This window comes from Bufo bufo, chromosome 4 (genome assembly GCF_905171765.1).
Source record: "Bufo bufo chromosome 4, aBufBuf1.1, whole genome shotgun sequence".
NCBI lineage: Eukaryota > Metazoa > Chordata > Amphibia > Anura > Bufonidae > Bufo > Bufo bufo.
In genome coordinates this window covers 70,745,033-70,763,191 of record NC_053392.1, presented here as the reverse complement: position 1 = coordinate 70,763,191, position 18,159 = coordinate 70,745,033, and the positions used below count along the sequence as shown (strand labels likewise).

Below are 18,159 nucleotides of genomic sequence, written 5' to 3'. Positions count from 1 at the left end.
GGACGTATGTCTTTTTTCTGCCTTACAAACTATTTACAGGAAAGAAAAAAAATCTATAATTGGAAAATAAAAACATATTAGAAAATAGGAATAGGTTTTAATTAGTAATATATGATGCATTTAAAAGGATTATCCAGGGCTTATATGTTGATGAAGTATCCTCAGGATTGATCATCAATATGTGATCGGTGGCGGTCTGACTCCTTGCACCTCCACCAGTCGGCAGTTGGAAATGGCCATGGCTCATGGCTTCTCCCTCAACATGTCATGTCCATTGGTCACGTGGTCATTGTGCGGCTCATCTCGCTTAGGGCGGGTTTTCACCAGAGCTAAGAATTCCGTTATAATGTTCTGTTATAATAGAGTTATAACGGAATTTTATGAAGGATTGGAAAACCCTTTTAAGTGGCATTTCATTTTGCTCCATCCTTCCGTTTTGTTCCATTATACATGATGGGAAAAAAAATCCTGTATAAGGGTTAGCAAATTGCAGATCCGCAAAACAAGGATACCACCCATGTGCGTTCTGTAATTTGCGGAACGGGCGGCGCATTATAAATTGCCTATTATTGTCCATGATTGCGAACAAGAATAGGACATGCTCTATTTTTTGCGGGGCTGTAAAACGGAACAACAGATGTGGCATCTTTTGCGGCCCCATTGAAATGAATGGGTCCCCACCCGTTCCACAAAATTGCGGAAAGGATGCGGACCCATTCATATGGTTGTGTAAATGAGCCCTATCTCTGTTATAACGGAATTCTTAGCATTGGTGAGGGCCTGCCCCTAGTCTCAGCAGATTCATGGAAGACTCAAAGCTAGACCATGATATTCACATTGGATTGGACCTGTTTGTATCCTTGGCTGCCAGGCCATTGCATACAGACTGTTTCAAATGGCTCAGTCCACCCTGACCAGTTCCTTCTTAAATTTTCACAACTAATACCCGCTGCTATGTTTTATAAGGATTCCAATAGCTGTAGCAGTTAGAGCCAGGGGCGTAGCTAAAAGCTCATGGGCCCTAGTGCAAGAGTTCAGCTTGGGCCCCCCTTCCCTCAGTGCTTGTTGGCAAGGGGCAGGGGAGCACGTAGCCTTCCTGCTGCCTGAGGCAAACATTGAAAGGGCACCCCCTAATGGCAAATTCTTGACCTAACCCCTTCCCTCCAGCCAGAGGTGTAAATTGACCAGCAAGCACTTTCTATAATGCCAGTGTCTTATGTGGCACAAGGGTCTTTCGGCCCCTCAGGCTCCTGGGCCCGGTAGCGACTGCTACCTCTGCACCCCCTATAGCTACGCCCCTGGTTAGAGCGCATGTTATATAAGGTTGGCCCTATATGTATTCATAAGCCATTCATGATGAAGTCCTTCTGCTAAGTTTGCGTCATCCCATAACCCGTATATATTTCTCTTATGCAGGCTGTGGAGGAGGTGAACAAGCAGCTGTATTTGCTTTATCCGGATAGTGAAGAGCTCTTTGATATTGTACTGATGACCAATAACCATGCCCAGGTCGGTGTACGGCTCATAAACAGCATCAACCACTATGGTAAGTAATAGAAATATCTCTTTCTAGGTCAGATTGGCTTGAAGACTCCTGTACAGTAGGACTCCTCTTTAATGTGGATATGTTTATTTGCCTATGTCACGGTATGGATGACATTGTGCATTTTTCAGCTTTCATCGGATGCTCCGTTCCAGAACAGTAGACTTAAAGAGTTTCTCCGGGCTTAAGTTTTTGTTTTGCTATTACGTACTAACCTGTGGAGGAAAGATTATTGGTCACCTACTTGCCTTCCAGAGTGCAGCCGTTCTTGAGATCTGCCTCCCGGTCACGTGGTCCCTCCAGATGACTTTTCTGTTCTTCCGGCCAAAGTCCGTCTTCTTATCTTCCTGTCTTCTCTTCCTTTCTCCAGCAGGAGACGGATCGTCACGAGTGACGTCACCGCCTCCTGCTGAAGAAAGCTCTGGCCGGCAGTCTTTGCAGCGCACTAGGCTGAATGCTAGTGCGCATGTGCAGGATCAATGGCCGCTCTCTGTATCGTACAGGCTTCTATGTACAGCGTGATGTAAGCTCTCTGCAGGAGTGACAGTATAGCGATCAGCCACAGAGGCTGATCGCTATGCTGTGCATGTCACAGCGTCGCTTTTGTCCCCCCCTAGGTTATTCCTTGCCCCCCCCCTTCCCCGCTGATTCCCAGGTTGTCCCGGGCCAGTGATCGCTCTGATTGGCTAGTCTGTACAGATTAGCCAATCAGACAATCCTAATGCCGGCTGACAGGTTCTGATCCCCAGTTCCCCTTTCCCCCATTTTCTGGATGGTTGAGTGGTTTCGCAGAGTGTCAGCACACAGCTGACACTCTGCTTGAAACGGCCTGTCAGCCGTTTAACCCCTTCCATGCTGCGGTTCATAGGGACCGCTGTATGGGTTAACAGGGAGGAACCTCCCTCCCTCTCCCATCGGGCGCTGCTGTGCCTCTTGCAGCCACCCGATACTTGACAGGATCACAAAGGGAGCTGAGGAGCTCCCTCCCTCATCAGCCGCTGCTCTGTTGTGGCAGCGTCCGATGGTTACCATGGCAACTGGACATCTTCACAGGCTTCCAACCTGCCATGGTATAGCTAAGCTGGATCAGGCTTCTGCTAAAGTGTAAAGTCACAATACTATATAGTTTACTGTAGTGTATTATATTGGCATCAGACCCACTGGATCTTCAAGAACCAAGTGAGTCTGGGTCAAAAAAAAGTTTAAAAAAAAAGGGAATTTCTTCTTATAGCCACACATTTATCACTGATTAAAAATTAAAAAAATAAAATACACTACATGTTTGATATCACCGCGTCCGTAACAACCTGATCTCTGAAAGAGTCATGTTACTTCCCCGCACGGTGAAAGCCATAAAAAAAAAAAAAAATAACTTTGATGAAATTGACATTTTGCCCACCTCACTTCCCAAAAAAGGTAATAAAAGTGATCAAAATAGTAGTTTGTACGCCAAAATGGTACCAATCAAACCGTCACCTCATCCTGCAAAAAATGAGCCCAAAAAATAAATAAATATATATATGGCTCTCAGACTATGGAGACACTAAAACATGTTTGTTTTTTAATAAAATGTTTTTATTGTGTTAAAGTAAAATAAATAAAAAAAGTATACATATTAGGTATTGCCGCGTCGGTAAGTACCTGCTCTATAAAAATATCGCATGATTTATTCCCTCAGATGAACTCCGTAAAAAAAATAAAAAAAAAACGGTGTAAAAAAAAGCCATTTTTGTCACCTTATATCACAAAAAGTGTAATACCAAGCGATCAAAAAGGCATATGCCCCCCAAAATAGTACCAATCAAACCATCACCTCGTCCTGCAAAAAATGAGATCCTACCTAAGACAATCGGTCAAAAAATAAAAAAGCCATCACACTAAAATATGATTTATTTTTTTTGCTTCTAAACTGCTATTATTGTGCTAAAGTGAAATAAATAAAGATATTAGACATATTAGGTATCGCCGCATCCGTAAGAACCTGCTCTATAAAAATATCACATGACTTAACCATTTAGATGAACACCATAAAAAAACACTGTGCCAAAAAAGCCATTTTTTGTCACCTTACATCACATAAAGTAATACCAAGCAATCAAAAAGGCATATGCCCCCCAAAATAGTACCAATCAAACCGCCATCTCATCCCGCAAAAAATGTATTGGGTTAGTACAATAAAAAGGTATCCCTGCATACCGCAATACTCTAGTGTTTTTTAATCTTATTTATATATACTTTTTTTTTTTTTTTTTTCAGTAGTATGATTAAGTGGTGAAAATGATTAGTGCCCCTCCATATATGACTGTGGTATCTTATGTGCCCCCCCATATATTGTTCCTAGAGTCGCCACTGAGGGGGCACTGAATGGCACAAGGGGGTAATGGTTGGCACAATAGGGGAACTGGATAGCACAAGGGGGTCAATTGATGGCACAAGGGGGTCAATTGATGGCACAAGGGGGTCAATTGATGGCACAAGGGGGGCACTGGCTGGCACAAAGGGGCACTGGATGGCACAAGGGGGTACTGTATGGCACAAGGGGGCAATGGTTGGCACAATACGGGAACTGGATGGCACAAGGGGGTCAATTGATGGCACAAATGGGGTACAAGGGGGTACTGGATGGCAAACAGGAGGCACTGGATGGCCCAAGGGGGCAATGAATGGCACAAGGGGCACTGGATGTCACTGTTATGGGGGCACTGTTGATGTCACTGTTATGGGAGCACTTTTGATGTCACTGTTATGGGCGCTGAGTATAAGTAATAGGGCTCGTGCATAGAACCGTATCTGTTTTGCGGTCTGCAAGTCGCGGATCCACTAAATAAGGTTACTGTCCGTGTGCGATTCACATTTTTTTGCAGTCCCATTGAGTTCTATGGGTTTTAGATCTGCATTATGAGGACCAGAATAGGATATGTTCTATCTTTCACAGAACTGACATACGGATGTGGAAAGCACAGGGACGTCATCAGTGTTTTTTTTTTTTTTTTTACATCCATATGTCAGTTTTCAGTAAAGACAGAACATGTCCTATTCTGGCCTTCAAAATGAGGACCTCAAATCCATGGAACTCAATGGGACTGCAAAAAAACGTGGATCGCAAAATGGGTATGGTTGTGTGCATAAGGGTTTAGATACACAGCTCGGCAGGCAGGATCATACAAGATAGGCTTAGATACACCACTCAGCAGGCTGTGTCATACAAAATGGGATTAGATACACATTTTAGTACGCTGTATCATAGAAGATGGGATTAGATACACACTTCAGCAGGCAGTATAATTGAAAATGGGATTAGATACACAGTTCAGCGGGCAGTATCGCACACAACAGGATGTGTATCAGGCACACATACAGGATAGGATTAGATACAGATGTGATTGGATACGCTTGCCGATTCCAGCTGTTTATGACACTCTGGAGATGGTGAGGGAAGAGCCTGTGCACGGTCAGTGATGGGATTAGATACACCGCTCACAAGGCTGTATCACACAGGATAGGATTACATACAGATGTTATTGGATACGCTTGCCGATTCCAGCTGTTTATCACACTTTAGAGATAATGAGGGAAGAGCCTGTGGCCGGTCAGTGATAGGATTAGATACGCAGCTCAGCAGGATGTATCACACAGGATAGGATTAGATACACATGTGAGGGCAGAGCCTGTGGACTGTCAGTGATGAGATTTAGATACTGAGTGAGAAGTAGATTCATGTCTGGGTGTAGAAAGAGTTATAGATGGTGTAGCTGCTGCAGACAGAGCAGTGGGGGGCGTGGCCAGCCTGTGACTCATCTCTGTGCACTGCAGCCAGGCTTGTGTATCAATAAAGTTATGTATTCAACAAAACAAGAAGGGGAGAAAGTAAACAGATCTGCCAGGATAATGTGATGTCTTCCAGGGAGGAAGGAAAGCTCAGACATGAAAAACAGGTATTGGGGGCATATGCATGCATGGTGAGGGGTGTTAGGAGCACATAAAAAAAAAAATGAAGCCGCAGCTGAATAGCAAGTCTCCTTATGCATGCTCCCTGTCTCCATCACCCTCCCAATTTCTGGTGATACAGTTGCTTTAACAGAAGGATTAAGTGCAGATGTCCCTGGCTGTGAGTAATGATGACATCTCCCCCTTGCTGGTGAGAAATAAAAGAGTAGAGGACCTCAACAGGCAGCTGGGGGAAGAGATGGCTTAGAAAATGTGAGGTCAGCAGATAGAGCTCTGGATGGAGTTAATCAGAATCAGTGTCCGCCCTGGGGTGGTCTTGCTGAAGACTTTCATCATGACACCTATGTCAAGCATTGAAGAATAACAAACTCAAGTGTTGATATTTCAAGTTAAACACAAAGTAAACCTGGGCCCCTCATCCTGGTGAGAATAATACAAGTCCTGATGATCCCAGTTGAAGCTTCAAAGTACAAATTATTTTTGTAGAATCAATTCATTATTTTTCTACAGTGCAAATTGCAATGACTTGAAACATCTCTACTCCAGTCATTGGAATGCAAACATAATATCTTATACATACATATAAACTGCACATGGAATAAAGGTTGACATTCTAAGGAACTTCAAGGATTTTTTTTCAAGGGTCATCTCGGGCAAAACTGAAAAAACTCCCCCCTGTCCAGTCACTTACTTCTGCCCTAGATACTCCTTGCTTTGGTGCTCAAGTAGGTTCTTCTGGAAGAAGTAAAGCTGACTCTCTAGTACCCCCTATTGGAGGTAACTTCCCTATGAGTCTTACATTTTTGACAGGCCTTGGAACATGACTTGGGATATTGGTCAAACCAGAATGTTCTCCATTAGTAAAATAAACACGTATGCATACAGCTGTTTTGAGGTTGCCCTAATCAGTGCAGGTCAGGGTACTGGTTTGGCGGTGTGAGGGAACTTTGACAAGGGTCTGGAGAAATTTAAATTCATCTTGTGGTGTAGGGAGTCCACAAGCACAAACTCAACCGTTCCTTTCAAACAAGTTCTGCAGCAGCTGCAGTATGTTATATGGTTCTGATTTACAAAAGTCCACTTGATAAAAATTGAAAGAACTTTATGTTTAGCAATGTTTGACTTTGCATTCGTAAAAGGAGTTGTATGATGATATTCCCTGTTGACTGACATGGAGCTCCAAGCCAGGGTTTGCGGCCTAGCAAGCTGTTAGCCAAACAAAGAACAGCTCTATTCACTGCCTAGCTATCCATCAGTACATCCAGTATGGAAATGTGGATCATTGGGCCCACCAGAGAACATCTGCATGTCTACAGAACATGTGGACATCCACTTATAAATCAAGTAGTAATCTTTTTTTGTTATCATTGTAGACACAGGACGTATCATCAGTAAGGTCTAATAGTGTATTTGTGACCATCCTATAAGAAAAAAAAAAAAAACCTAGGGACAGGTAATTGGCTCCAATATCACCTCCAAATGGGGTTGTCTTCTGATCTTCTGCTGGATCTTTATGTCCATTATAGTGTCAGAGCCTGGGCCCTTGGAAGATCCTCTGGTACTCTGATGGGCCAGTCTGAGTACAGTGTGGGTTCTGCATAATGAGTGTATCCTAATGTCGTATTACCAGTCCATAAATCAGACCTCTTGAGCTTGTATATGATTATTTCACAGCTTGTTTAATGCTGTATTGAGCACCTACAGGATTTTTTATCTTGGTTGCTGGCATTGTACGGTCGTGGAACTCCTTAGTGGCTTCTTACATCCTTTTTCTATAGTAAGCATACAATGTACTATAAGGCACGTGACCAAAAGGTTAGACTATTTAATAAATTGTATAAATCGCTGCAAAAGGTGCACCACAATGATATGCAACTGACAACACTGGCTGATCCCTCAGGCTGATGTTAAAAAACGGAGACTTTAGCCAATGTATTCCAGTCATGAACACAACGGAGCCCTTTTGCACCACCGTCAAGGTATCTCAGTGTGGCATGTAGTGGCGTACATAGAGAAGTAAGAGCCCCATAGCAAGGATCAAACCAGGCCCCCCACACAGGACAGAAGGGTTTCTGCCTAAACCCTTTTCAATGACCCTTGGGCCATTTTTTCCACTGCCTAATTTGCTAAAAGTTGTTCCTTTTTAGAGGGTAGAGTCCTGACCAAGTTTTCACCTCCAGTAGAAGAGGAGATAATCCCAACTAAGACTGGACCCCATAGCAGTCGCATGGTCTGCTGCTATGGTAGTTACGCCCCTGGTGGCATGGGTTCCTACCACTAGACTACCTATGGTGTGTGAACACGGTCTGAGAGGTGCTAAGATACAACTTACAGACAAGCTCCCACATACCTCCATAGTGAGATCACTCAGGCAGTGGGAGAGATGATAAGGCTGTAAGACCCACCTATAACAGGTCATGTGACACAGGCTGCCAGGGGCAACAGAATGCTACCAGCAGTACGCAATGGCACATTCCATACATATCAAGAAAAATCACTGAAATAAAGTGGCCTAAATGGGAGGAAATGCTCAAAAACACCAAACACTGTAGCGTGTTTATAACCGGGGCAGCTTTCCCATAATGCATTCCTCTCTACTAAGGGCTCTTTCACACTTGCGTTGTTTTGTTCCGGCATAGAGTTCCGTCGTCGGGGCTCTATGCCGGAAGAATCCTGATCAGGATTATCCTAATGCATTCTGAATGGAGAGAAATCCGTTCAGGATGTCTTCAGTTCCGGAACGTAACGTTTGTTGGCCGGAGAAAATACTGCAGCATGCTGCGCTTTTTGCTCCGGCCAAAAATCCGGAACACTTGCCGCAAGGCCGGATCCGGAATTAATGCCCATTGGAAGGCATTGATCCGGATCCGGCCTTAAGCTAAACGTCGTTTCGGCGCATTGCCGGAGCCGACATTTAGCTTTTTCAGAGTGGTTACCATGGCTGCCGGGACGCTAAAGTCCTGGCAGCCATGGTAAAGTGGAGCGGGGAGCGGGAGAGCAGCATACTTACCGTCCGTGCGGCTCCCCGGGCGCTCCAGAGTGACGTCAGGGCGCCCCAAGCGCATGGATCATGTGATCGCATGGACACGTCATCCATGCGCATGGGGCGCTCTGACGTCATTCTGGAGCGTCCCGGGAGCCGCACGGACTGTAAGTATACCGCTCTCCCGCTCCCCACTACTACTATGGCAACCAGGACTTTAATAGCGTCCTGGGTGCCATAGTAACACTGAAAGCATTTGGAAGACGGTTCCGTCTTCAAATGCTTTCAGTACACTTGCGTTTTTCCGGATCCGGCGGGCACCTCCGGCAACGGAAGTCCATGCCGGATCCCAACAACGCAAGTGTGAAAGAGGCCTAATAAGAATTCAGCAAAATGTTAGAATCCGGCACATGCCTCATTCTCGATAATGCCATATTAAAGAAATTCTCCGGTGCCACTTCCATGTTCTCACATCTCTCATGCTAATTTGCTTTTGTATTTTAGGTTTGAATATTGAACGATTCTGCATGACGGGAGGGAAGAGCCCGATCGGGTACCTAAAGGCGTACCTCACCAACCTGTACCTATCGAAGGATTCAGAGAAGGTACAAGAGGCCATTCAGGAAGGTAACGCCCTCTCTCCGCTCTTAAGTGCTTCACTTTCCAAACAGGAAAGCAAATTGCTGCAGTCTGGAAAAGTCTGTGAATGAATGTTGTCTTTTCCCCGGCAGTCCTGTGCCGATCACTAGGGCAGAGTGTCATGGGGCACGCTCAAAGAACTCCGACCCTGCCAGTCTAAAATGAGGCTTCTTACATGGCCAGAGGTGCCGGGTACCTGCCTTCTCCATGTCATTCACAAGACTCCTATTCATTCACCTCCCGGCACTTTGACCTGGGTCTTGTATTTCATCTCTGCATCTCATTTTCCCAGAGTTAAAACTAAATCAATGGAAAGAGACATAACAGCGGCATTTGTATGTGACTGGTCAGCAAGAGGCCACTGATTTCACTTTAGTCGGTGACTAATTACTTGCAGAATGTTAACTAAATCACACCTGTGAACATAAGTCCTTGAGCAATATTTTATTCTGAGTTACGTCATTTTCGGAGACAGCAGGGTGACAGTGGCAGTAGGGCTGCAGTAAACGATTATTTTAGTAATCGAGTATTCTATTGATTATTTTTTACGGTTAATCAAGTAATGTAGTAAGAAAAAAAGAATTAATAGACTGGTTTCCTTTATAAAAACTCATAAGACTCCCTGCCATTTATCCCCAACACCCTTCGATCCCCACTGTGCGATCAGCCCAAGTGCATCAGTTCCCCCCAGTGCCATCAGCTCCACTATGCCACAGTGCCATCAGCTCCCCCACCCCAGTGCCATCAGCTCCCCCACCCCAGTGCCATCAGCTCCACTCCCCCAGTGCCATCAGCTCTCCCCCACCCCCATTGTGCCATCAGCTCTCCCCCACCCCCATTGTGCCATCAGCTCTCCCCCACCCCCATTGTGCCATCAGCTCTCTCCCACCCCCATTGTGCCATCAGCTCTCCCCCACCCCCATTGTGCCATCAGCTCTCCCCCACCCCCATTGTGCCATCAGCTCTCCCCCACCCCCATTGTGCCATCAGCTCTCCCCCCCCCCATTGTGCCATCAGCTCTCCCCCACCCCCATTGTGCCATCAGCTCCTCCCCCACCCCCATTGTGCCATCAGCTCCTCCCCCACCCCCATTGTGCCATCAGTTCCTCCCCCACCCACATTGTGCCATCAGCTCCTCCCCCACCCCCATTGTGCCATCAGCTCCTCCCCACCCCCATTGTGCCATCAGCTCCTCCCCACCCCCATTGTGCCATCAGCTCCTCCCCCCCCGTGCCATCGTGCCATCAGCTCCTCCCCCCCCGTGCCATCAGCTCCTCCCCCACCCCCATTGTGCCATCAGCTCCTCCCCCACCCCCATTGTGCCATCAGCTCCTCCCCCACCCCCATTGTGCCATCAGCTCCTCCCCCACCCCCATTGTGCCATCAGCTCCTCCCCCACCCCCATTGTGCCATCAGCTCCTCCCCACCCCCATTGTGCCATCAGCTCCTCCCCCCCCGTGCCATCGTGCCATCAGCTCCTCCCCCCCCCGTGCCATCAGCTCCTCCCCTTGTGCCATCAGCTTTACTCCCCCAGTGCCATCAGCTCTCCCCCGCTCCTCCTGACACCCGGATTGCACAGCGTCATTGGTTGCTATGACACAGTGCACCCCGGGCGCCCGACCTTAGTCGCGCCCCCACCCCCTCGCTTTCACCAACTTACATTTACAGCAGGGGCGCTGCCGACACCCCATCATTCCGCGCTGCTCTGCGCCTGACGTAACACAGCACGTCAGGTCACAGCGTGCGTACGTCAGGAGGTCAGCACAGCGCAGGACCATGGACATGCTGTGAAGTGTCCAGAGGCCCCCTGCTGTAAAGGTGAGTAATAGTAGTTATCACCAAGAGGGCAAATTCTCAACCTTTTTTGCTAGTAATTTTTTGAATAGGGAGGGGAATGGTCTATAATGTCACAAAAATAACATGAATGGGGTAACTTAATACTGCTGGATTTTTTAGTATGGGAAAGAAAATAACCAGTGGCCAGAGGGTAGCTATAGGGGAAGTAGGAGGAGCGGCTGCTTTGGGGTCTGAACTCAGAAAAGGCCCACCCAGGAGGAGGGCTAAAAGATTTTACTGTCAGGGCCCCCTCAACAGTATTATACAATGACCGTATATATAGAGACACTGTAGGAAACAGATGAATTGGCTGCCAGGCCTCATCTGAGAGAGCGATCTTGACTAGCCACAGAAGTGCGGGTTAAACGGGATGGGGGGGTATGAAGAATTTTCTGGGGTGGGGGAACCCCGTTCAAAAATCTGCTGCATGGGCCAGTCCTTTTTAGTTACGCCACTGCCCGTGACCTCCATGTTCCCTACAGTGTTGGTGTCAGAAGCTCATCAACAGCTCAGCTTTGGAATAGAACATGTGGGGGACCAGTGATATAGCTGTAGGGTGTGCAGAGTTAGGTGCCGCTCTAAGTCCCTGAGTGGTCCCTGAAGTTCCTCCACCACCTAAGATACCGCTATTGTAAATGGCACATGGTAGATACGTGGCCCTGGTGAAGATCTTGCACTGGAGCCCAGAAGCATTAAGGTACTCCTCTGGATTAGGCTTTAAATGAGTCTCATCCTGAAAAATAGTGTAGGAAGTCTCCTTCTGTAGAGGTTGTGAGCGCCGGCTGGACCACTTTGGAGACTTTCCAGGACCTGTCAGTCAGGCGCTGATGTTGTGTAATGGCTTTTACATGTGTATATTATTTTGTACATAGTTTGTTATCCTTCTTTTTGGCACGGCCTCGATCTTGTAGTAGCAACATATTCCACAGACAGGACACATCAGAGAGCGCTGCCACACTGCTGCCTGGCTTCTGTTGTGTAAACCTCTGCTGTCAGGGTCAGGCCAAACAGGCGGCTCATTCAGGCCCCATGACAGGCCAGACAACATGAGGACTGACAACAGCAATGTGAGAGAGGACAGAGTCTGCCAGGGGAAAGAGCTCACCTTTCTGGTGACCCACCATATACATTACTGCTGATGTCACACCGGATGTGGGATCGGGTTCAACACAGACAGACAGCAACCCAAAAAAACTAAAGATACAGGTCCAATATAAAAGTCTATAACATAATTTATTGATCCATAATAACACAAAATGCAAATATATAAAAGTAAGTGTTGCTGAAAAATACTAGAGGGAAGCAAAAAAAAATCCCCCCCAATATAGAGTGCGGCCAGGCGGTGCAACCAGCACTCAGTGTCTCATAGAGTAGCTATAAAAAGGCAACTACACTTGCTTGCATAAAGCTAAATAATATAAAGTCTATATAATTGAATTCAGCTACAGGGTCCTAAATGATTAATATAAATGGTGACAAACGGTCACATGCCACTCAAATAGTTACATAGTAGTAAGCAAATATAAGTCAACGCCCTGTAGCCTAATACAAAGAACCTCTAATGAGAAACTCTGCTAACGTATGTAATAAGTGCATATGATAAATAATTACAAAAATTCAGTAAAGCAATTAATGTTTTGAACACATACTCTGAGACATCCTAAGAGTGTAGTGTCGCACCGCCAGGAAGAATACCAACCACGACGTGCGTTTCATCTGCTGGCTTCGTCAACATAGACAGACTGATATATGGAGAGACAGATACAAGCAGAGAGATATGGAGAGATATGTAAAGAATAGATATGAGATAGATAGATAGATAGATATGAGATAGATAGATAGATATGAGATAGAAGATAGATATATATGAGCTAAATAGATAGATATATATGAGCTAGATAGATAGATAGATAGATAGATAGATAGATAAATAGATATGAGATAGATAGATAGATAGATAGATAGATAGATAGATAGATAGATAGATATGAGATAGCAGATAGATAGATAGATATGAGCAGTGGCGTACCGCCAATATAGGCAGACCACGCCGTTGCTATGGGGCCCGGAGCACATGGGCGTGCTGCATTTCACACTGGCCAATCAGCATTTCGCAGCACAAAGATCCTGCTGCTGATTGGCCAGTGTGTTTCGCTGGCAGGCGCCGCCCAACTTTTCAAGTAAACAGAGAGGCGCCGCGTGCACCAGGCGTAGCATCCTCTCTGCGCTTATGTCATCAGCCAGCGCCAGTGGCAGTGAGTGCAGCCCCCCCCAGAACGCAGCTAGTGACTAGTTCCCCAGCAGCCGTAGAACAGCGGGGGGCGGGCCAGAGCGGCGGCAATCGGAGAGAGACTGGGAGGATCAATGGCAACTGCATAGAAGAGCAGGTAAAGGCTGAGGCAGGGGCTGCTGGGAGTGAAATGTGGGGCAGGAGGGGGACGGAGCCTAGGAGCGGACAGTACTCCGGCCATGTAGGCTGTGCTGTACAACATCTGTATACACTGACCCTGCACCCTGTATACACAGTGTATACAGGGTGCAGTGTCAGTGTATACAGTTATATGGAGTACAGCACTGTGTATACGGGGAGCAGGGTCAGTGTATTCAATATAAACAGGGTGCAGTGTCAGTGCATACAGTTTTATGGGGCACCCTGTATATGCTGCTGTACCCCATATACCTGTATACATGGATCCTGCACCCCGTATTCACTGCTGTACCCCATATACCGCTTTAAAGGGGTAGTCTGGTTGTTTGAAGTTATCCCCTATCCAATGGAAAAAGAGGGCGTGGCGGGGAGGGGCCAGGGCAGTTAGTGGGATGGGCAAAAGGTGGTAGTGGGCGGGGTTGGGGGCCCTATTCAGACTCTTGCTATGGGGCCCAATGATTTCTATGTACGCCCCTGGATATGAGATAAATAGATATGAGATAGATAAAAATGGGCAAGCATAAGTATCTGAGAGACTCTGATAAGGGCCAAATTATAATGCCGGTTATATACTGATTAGTACCTTCCAAAAGTGTCCCAAGAAAGACCACAGGATCATGGGTGCCCTTGGCCTAATGATTCACATCCAGTCCATGGAGGACAACATTGCACTTTACAGTACAGTACAAGATCTGCTGCTAGTGTCTTGGTGCCAGATACCACAGGACTCCTTCAGAGTCTTTGCATTAATAGGTAAGACCTGTAGTGATGGAACGAGGGCTATCCTTACAAATGATACTGTTATGGTTGATCGATATATATTAGATGCATAGAAAGCATTTGGATAAATATGCAGATAGATGATGTGAAACATGTACGGTAGAGGGACCACCTCAGGTACTAGCGTTCTGATTGTCCTGTCAGCACGGTGACACTTTTTTAGCGACTCTATTAGTGAATTATTCACTTATCTCCTTTCAGGAATTGCAGCCGCCACTATGTTTGTTTCCAAACGAGACATTGTTCTACCCGAGAATGAGCTGAGAGTGGCTTTCGATGGGGACGCTGTCCTGTTTTCTGACGAGTCCGAGCAGATTGTTAAAGAACATGGTTTGGACACTTTCTTTGAACATGAAAAACAATTTGAGAACAAGCCACTGGCACAGGTATGGCATCTCTTATAGGTTAGCCATGCAGATATTTAAAGGGGTTTTCTAGTTTTATAGACAGAAAATGTAACTAATACAGTATAATAAATTACATTATTATTATTTATTATTAAAGCGCCATTCATTCCATAGCGCTGTACATATGAGAAGGGGTGCACATACATAATACAGACAATTGCACTAAGCACGAACAAGAAGAGTTACAAACTGGTACAGAAGGAGAGAGGGCCTACAATCTACATATATACATCTATATAATAAATATTCTCCAACTAATATACTTTGTGTTTCCATTCCTTATACTTTTCAAGATCTCTGCTTGTTGTGAATGAAGGAGAACATAGCTGTGTACAGTAACCCTGCACCCAGTCTAGAGAAGGCTCTGGGAGCTAAGCAGACTGATACATTGTAGCAAGCACGCAGAGAGATGTGTACATTTGCTGATGATGTACTGAGCTCACAGAGTATTGTCTATTGCAGTTGTATCCAGTCTAGAAAATACTCTGTGAGCTCAACACACTGTCTGCCCTGCACAAATCTCCATGGGATTTCTGCGATGTAACAGTCTTACTGCTGCCTTAAAAGATGAAGAATTTACACATAAAGCATTAAGAAAGTTTTTTTTTATCTATAAGGTTAATAAGCTCTATTTTATTCATATATTTTTTCTTTCTTTTTTTGGGGGGTGGGGTGCACCCACCAGCAATAGTGCAGAGGAAGAATGGAGCAATAACCCCCAGTATTCTTCTGTATATAAACCAGGGGCACGGTGAGCTAAATATCCCTGCTAATGCGGTGGAGAGATCCGACGACTGCTTTATATATAGCTTTGAAAGCAAAACTGGATGGATGGATAGATAGATAGATGCTTGAGGAAGGCTCTAGTGTTTGAGCCGAAACGTCGTGTCCACATGGGTGAATAAACGTCGTCCTTTTTTCATCATTTGAGAGTGCTGCCGTTTTGCATTTTAAGTTTGTTTGGGCATAAGTCTTGTCCCTGCCTTTGTCTGGTGCTGCCATTTTTCTTATAGATAGATAGACATGCATGGTACCAAGTCCCAAAATGACCGAATTCGCTAACCCCTTGCATTGTTGTGACAACACCCTGCTTCCATAAAGGGTAGATATGTTGCACCGAGTATCACACGACGCTCTAAGAACATTATTCTACATTTACAAAACACTGGAGCAGGATTGTTATGTGATGTTTAAATGCAACAATAGCCGGTGCCAAGCCTGTGCCTAGTGCCAGACGCTCTTACACCATCCCAGTCCCTGCTATAAACAGATTACGGTATATTAACAAACATTAAAATTATTTGTAACGTGAGTATTCCTTCCAATGTACTTAAGTTTGTGGAATTTTATGTTGTAAATGCTGCCACCACAAAGAAAACATTCTTAGTCTTTAATAGGAAACCTACCCATTTCTTCTACAGGGTCCACTGAAATGCTTTCTAGAAGCACTAGGTAGACTTCAGAGAAAGTTCTATGCTAAAGATGCCCGTCTGAAGTGCCCCATAAGGACCTATCTTGTGACTGCCAGGAGTGCTGCCAGCTCTGGTGCCCGAGTCCTGAAGACCTTGCGTGCCTGGGGTCTGGAGGTGGATGAAGCACTTTTCCTTGCAGGGGCTCCCAAAGGACCAATTTTAGACAAGATTCGACCTCATCTTTTCTTTGATGACCAGATGTTCCACATAGAAGGTGCCCAAGAACTGGGTACAATTGCAGCTCATGTTCCTTACGGGATCGGTCAAAAGTATCATAAATCAACTTTAAAGGAGGAAGCCAAGAAGGAACCAGAAAAGAAATAAAGAATGTTCTTCTTTTTAAGCACACTTGTATGTAAATAGTATGGTATCTTCTGTAGGTGTTTTTATGATTAAGCAAATGATCCCAATCCACTGTTTGAGTTATGTAAGAAATCGATCATTGGCCTTGAGGAAGCTACGGATGGACAGATGCCTCACCAACCATAACTATCTACTCATCCTTGAAGCCACAGTTTTGTTGGCACTATGGAAGGGGTCCAATCCTTTCCTGTTGGAAGGTAGAATAATTATTATCAACATGTTTGATGGCAAACCTTTAGAAAAGCTCTCAATATCCTACCAACAATGGCTCAATGATTGGATCAGGTAGAAAAATTGGGTTACTTATCATTAACTGTGGCCTACTTGTATTGAAGACAACCATTTTGTGGAGTCTTTTATAGCCTTTCAACCAATTTTTATGGAAATCAGTAGTGTATTTTGTCCATCATGATAAATGGGTGTCTTCAGTTAAAGGTTAAATAAGGTGTTCTCCTTAAAATATAAACATATAACTCCTAAACCTACAAGTTATAAAGTTGTCCCTGTCAAGAGGTTAAAAAGTCTTTTCTGCTGCTTCCTAGAGAGGAAATACAGAATGCTATGAATTCAACACCAATGAGTCATGATGGCCAAAATATGGCTGCAGTTACTTAGCTTGTGGACAGTGGTTTGGTCCAAAACATGGCCATTTTTTTCTTTTAGAAAACTTGGAAACTGATTGATTAAAAATGGTAGTGATATATAATAAAAAAAATTGATGAAGCATCTTACCTCTGAGCTATCCTAATGGCCTTCTATTGGATAGGCTTTCAAAAAGTTTCCCATTACCTAAGACTGTGGACTCCAACCTGGTGGTTGAAGACCATTGGTCTAAGCGGACATGATCATATATGTTCCCTGTAGATTTAGCACTGTATAAATGCAAGACATTTCCTATAGGACCAATGGGAAAGCATTCAAGAAAACTGATAGAGCTGAGCACAAACATGTGGAGACAAATAGGGTAGCCCTGGTGGTAGGACATTGCTTTTTTATTTTATTTTTTTTCTATAGTGTAGGGTTTTACGTTGGTGTATAATCTTTATTTGGACCACCCAAGTGGTGGCACTTCTACTTGTAAAGTTTGCTTTCTATATGGTCAGGTAACTTTGGTGCCTTCACCTACCCTCAACCTCTATAAATCCGGGCCTTTATGTGATATTATCATGAATGTAATCTATTATATTCTTAGCACTGGGATTGTGGCTTACATTTTTTACAGGCTGCAATACAAGCTTTTTGAATAGGAAACCAGTATTGAAGAGTGAACTCCACTATGATAAGTTTAGGTCGGGTTGCTTATTTGATTGTTCTAAGATTCTACAATCCATGGAAGATACCGTACATCGAGGATAATTCAAGATGCATCTGCACCTAGATGCAGCAGTGTCCGGTAGAATATTTATGCTGACTTCCAATAAATCTAAACATCTATTTTTTCTCATGGAGTTCTTCTTAGGCTACTTTCACACTTGCGTTTGGTGCAGATCCATCATGGATCTGCACAGACGGATCAGTTCAGATAATACAAACGTCTGCATCCGTTCAGAACGGATCCATTTGTATTATCTTTAACATAGCCAAGACGGAACAGATCCGTTTTCTATTGTGTCATAGAAAACTGATCCGTCCCTATTGACTTACATCGTGTGCCAGGACGGATCTGTTTGGCTCAGTTTCGTCAGACGGACACCAAAATGCTGCGAGCAGCGTTTTGGTGTCCACCTCGGGAGCGGAATGGAGACGGAACGGAGGCAAAC

The 18,159-nt window shown here is 45.0% G+C and overlaps 1 protein-coding gene across 1 annotated transcript in view; it reads left to right on the top strand.

Annotated features, from left to right (window-relative positions):
- LOC120997325 (cytosolic 5'-nucleotidase 1A-like) overlaps positions 1-17,951 on the top strand; it is a 40,014-nt gene extending 22,063 nt beyond the window's left edge. The window contains exons 3-6 of the mRNA XM_040427362.1: positions 1,417-1,546; positions 8,979-9,101; positions 14,359-14,543; positions 15,986-17,951. Of these exons, the coding sequence (XP_040283296.1) occupies positions 1,417-1,546; positions 8,979-9,101; positions 14,359-14,543; positions 15,986-16,360 (813 nt within the window). The 3' untranslated portion in view covers positions 16,361-17,951. The remainder of the gene's footprint in view (positions 1-1,416; positions 1,547-8,978; positions 9,102-14,358; positions 14,544-15,985) is intronic.
- The last annotated feature ends 208 nt before the right edge of the window (positions 17,952-18,159 follow it).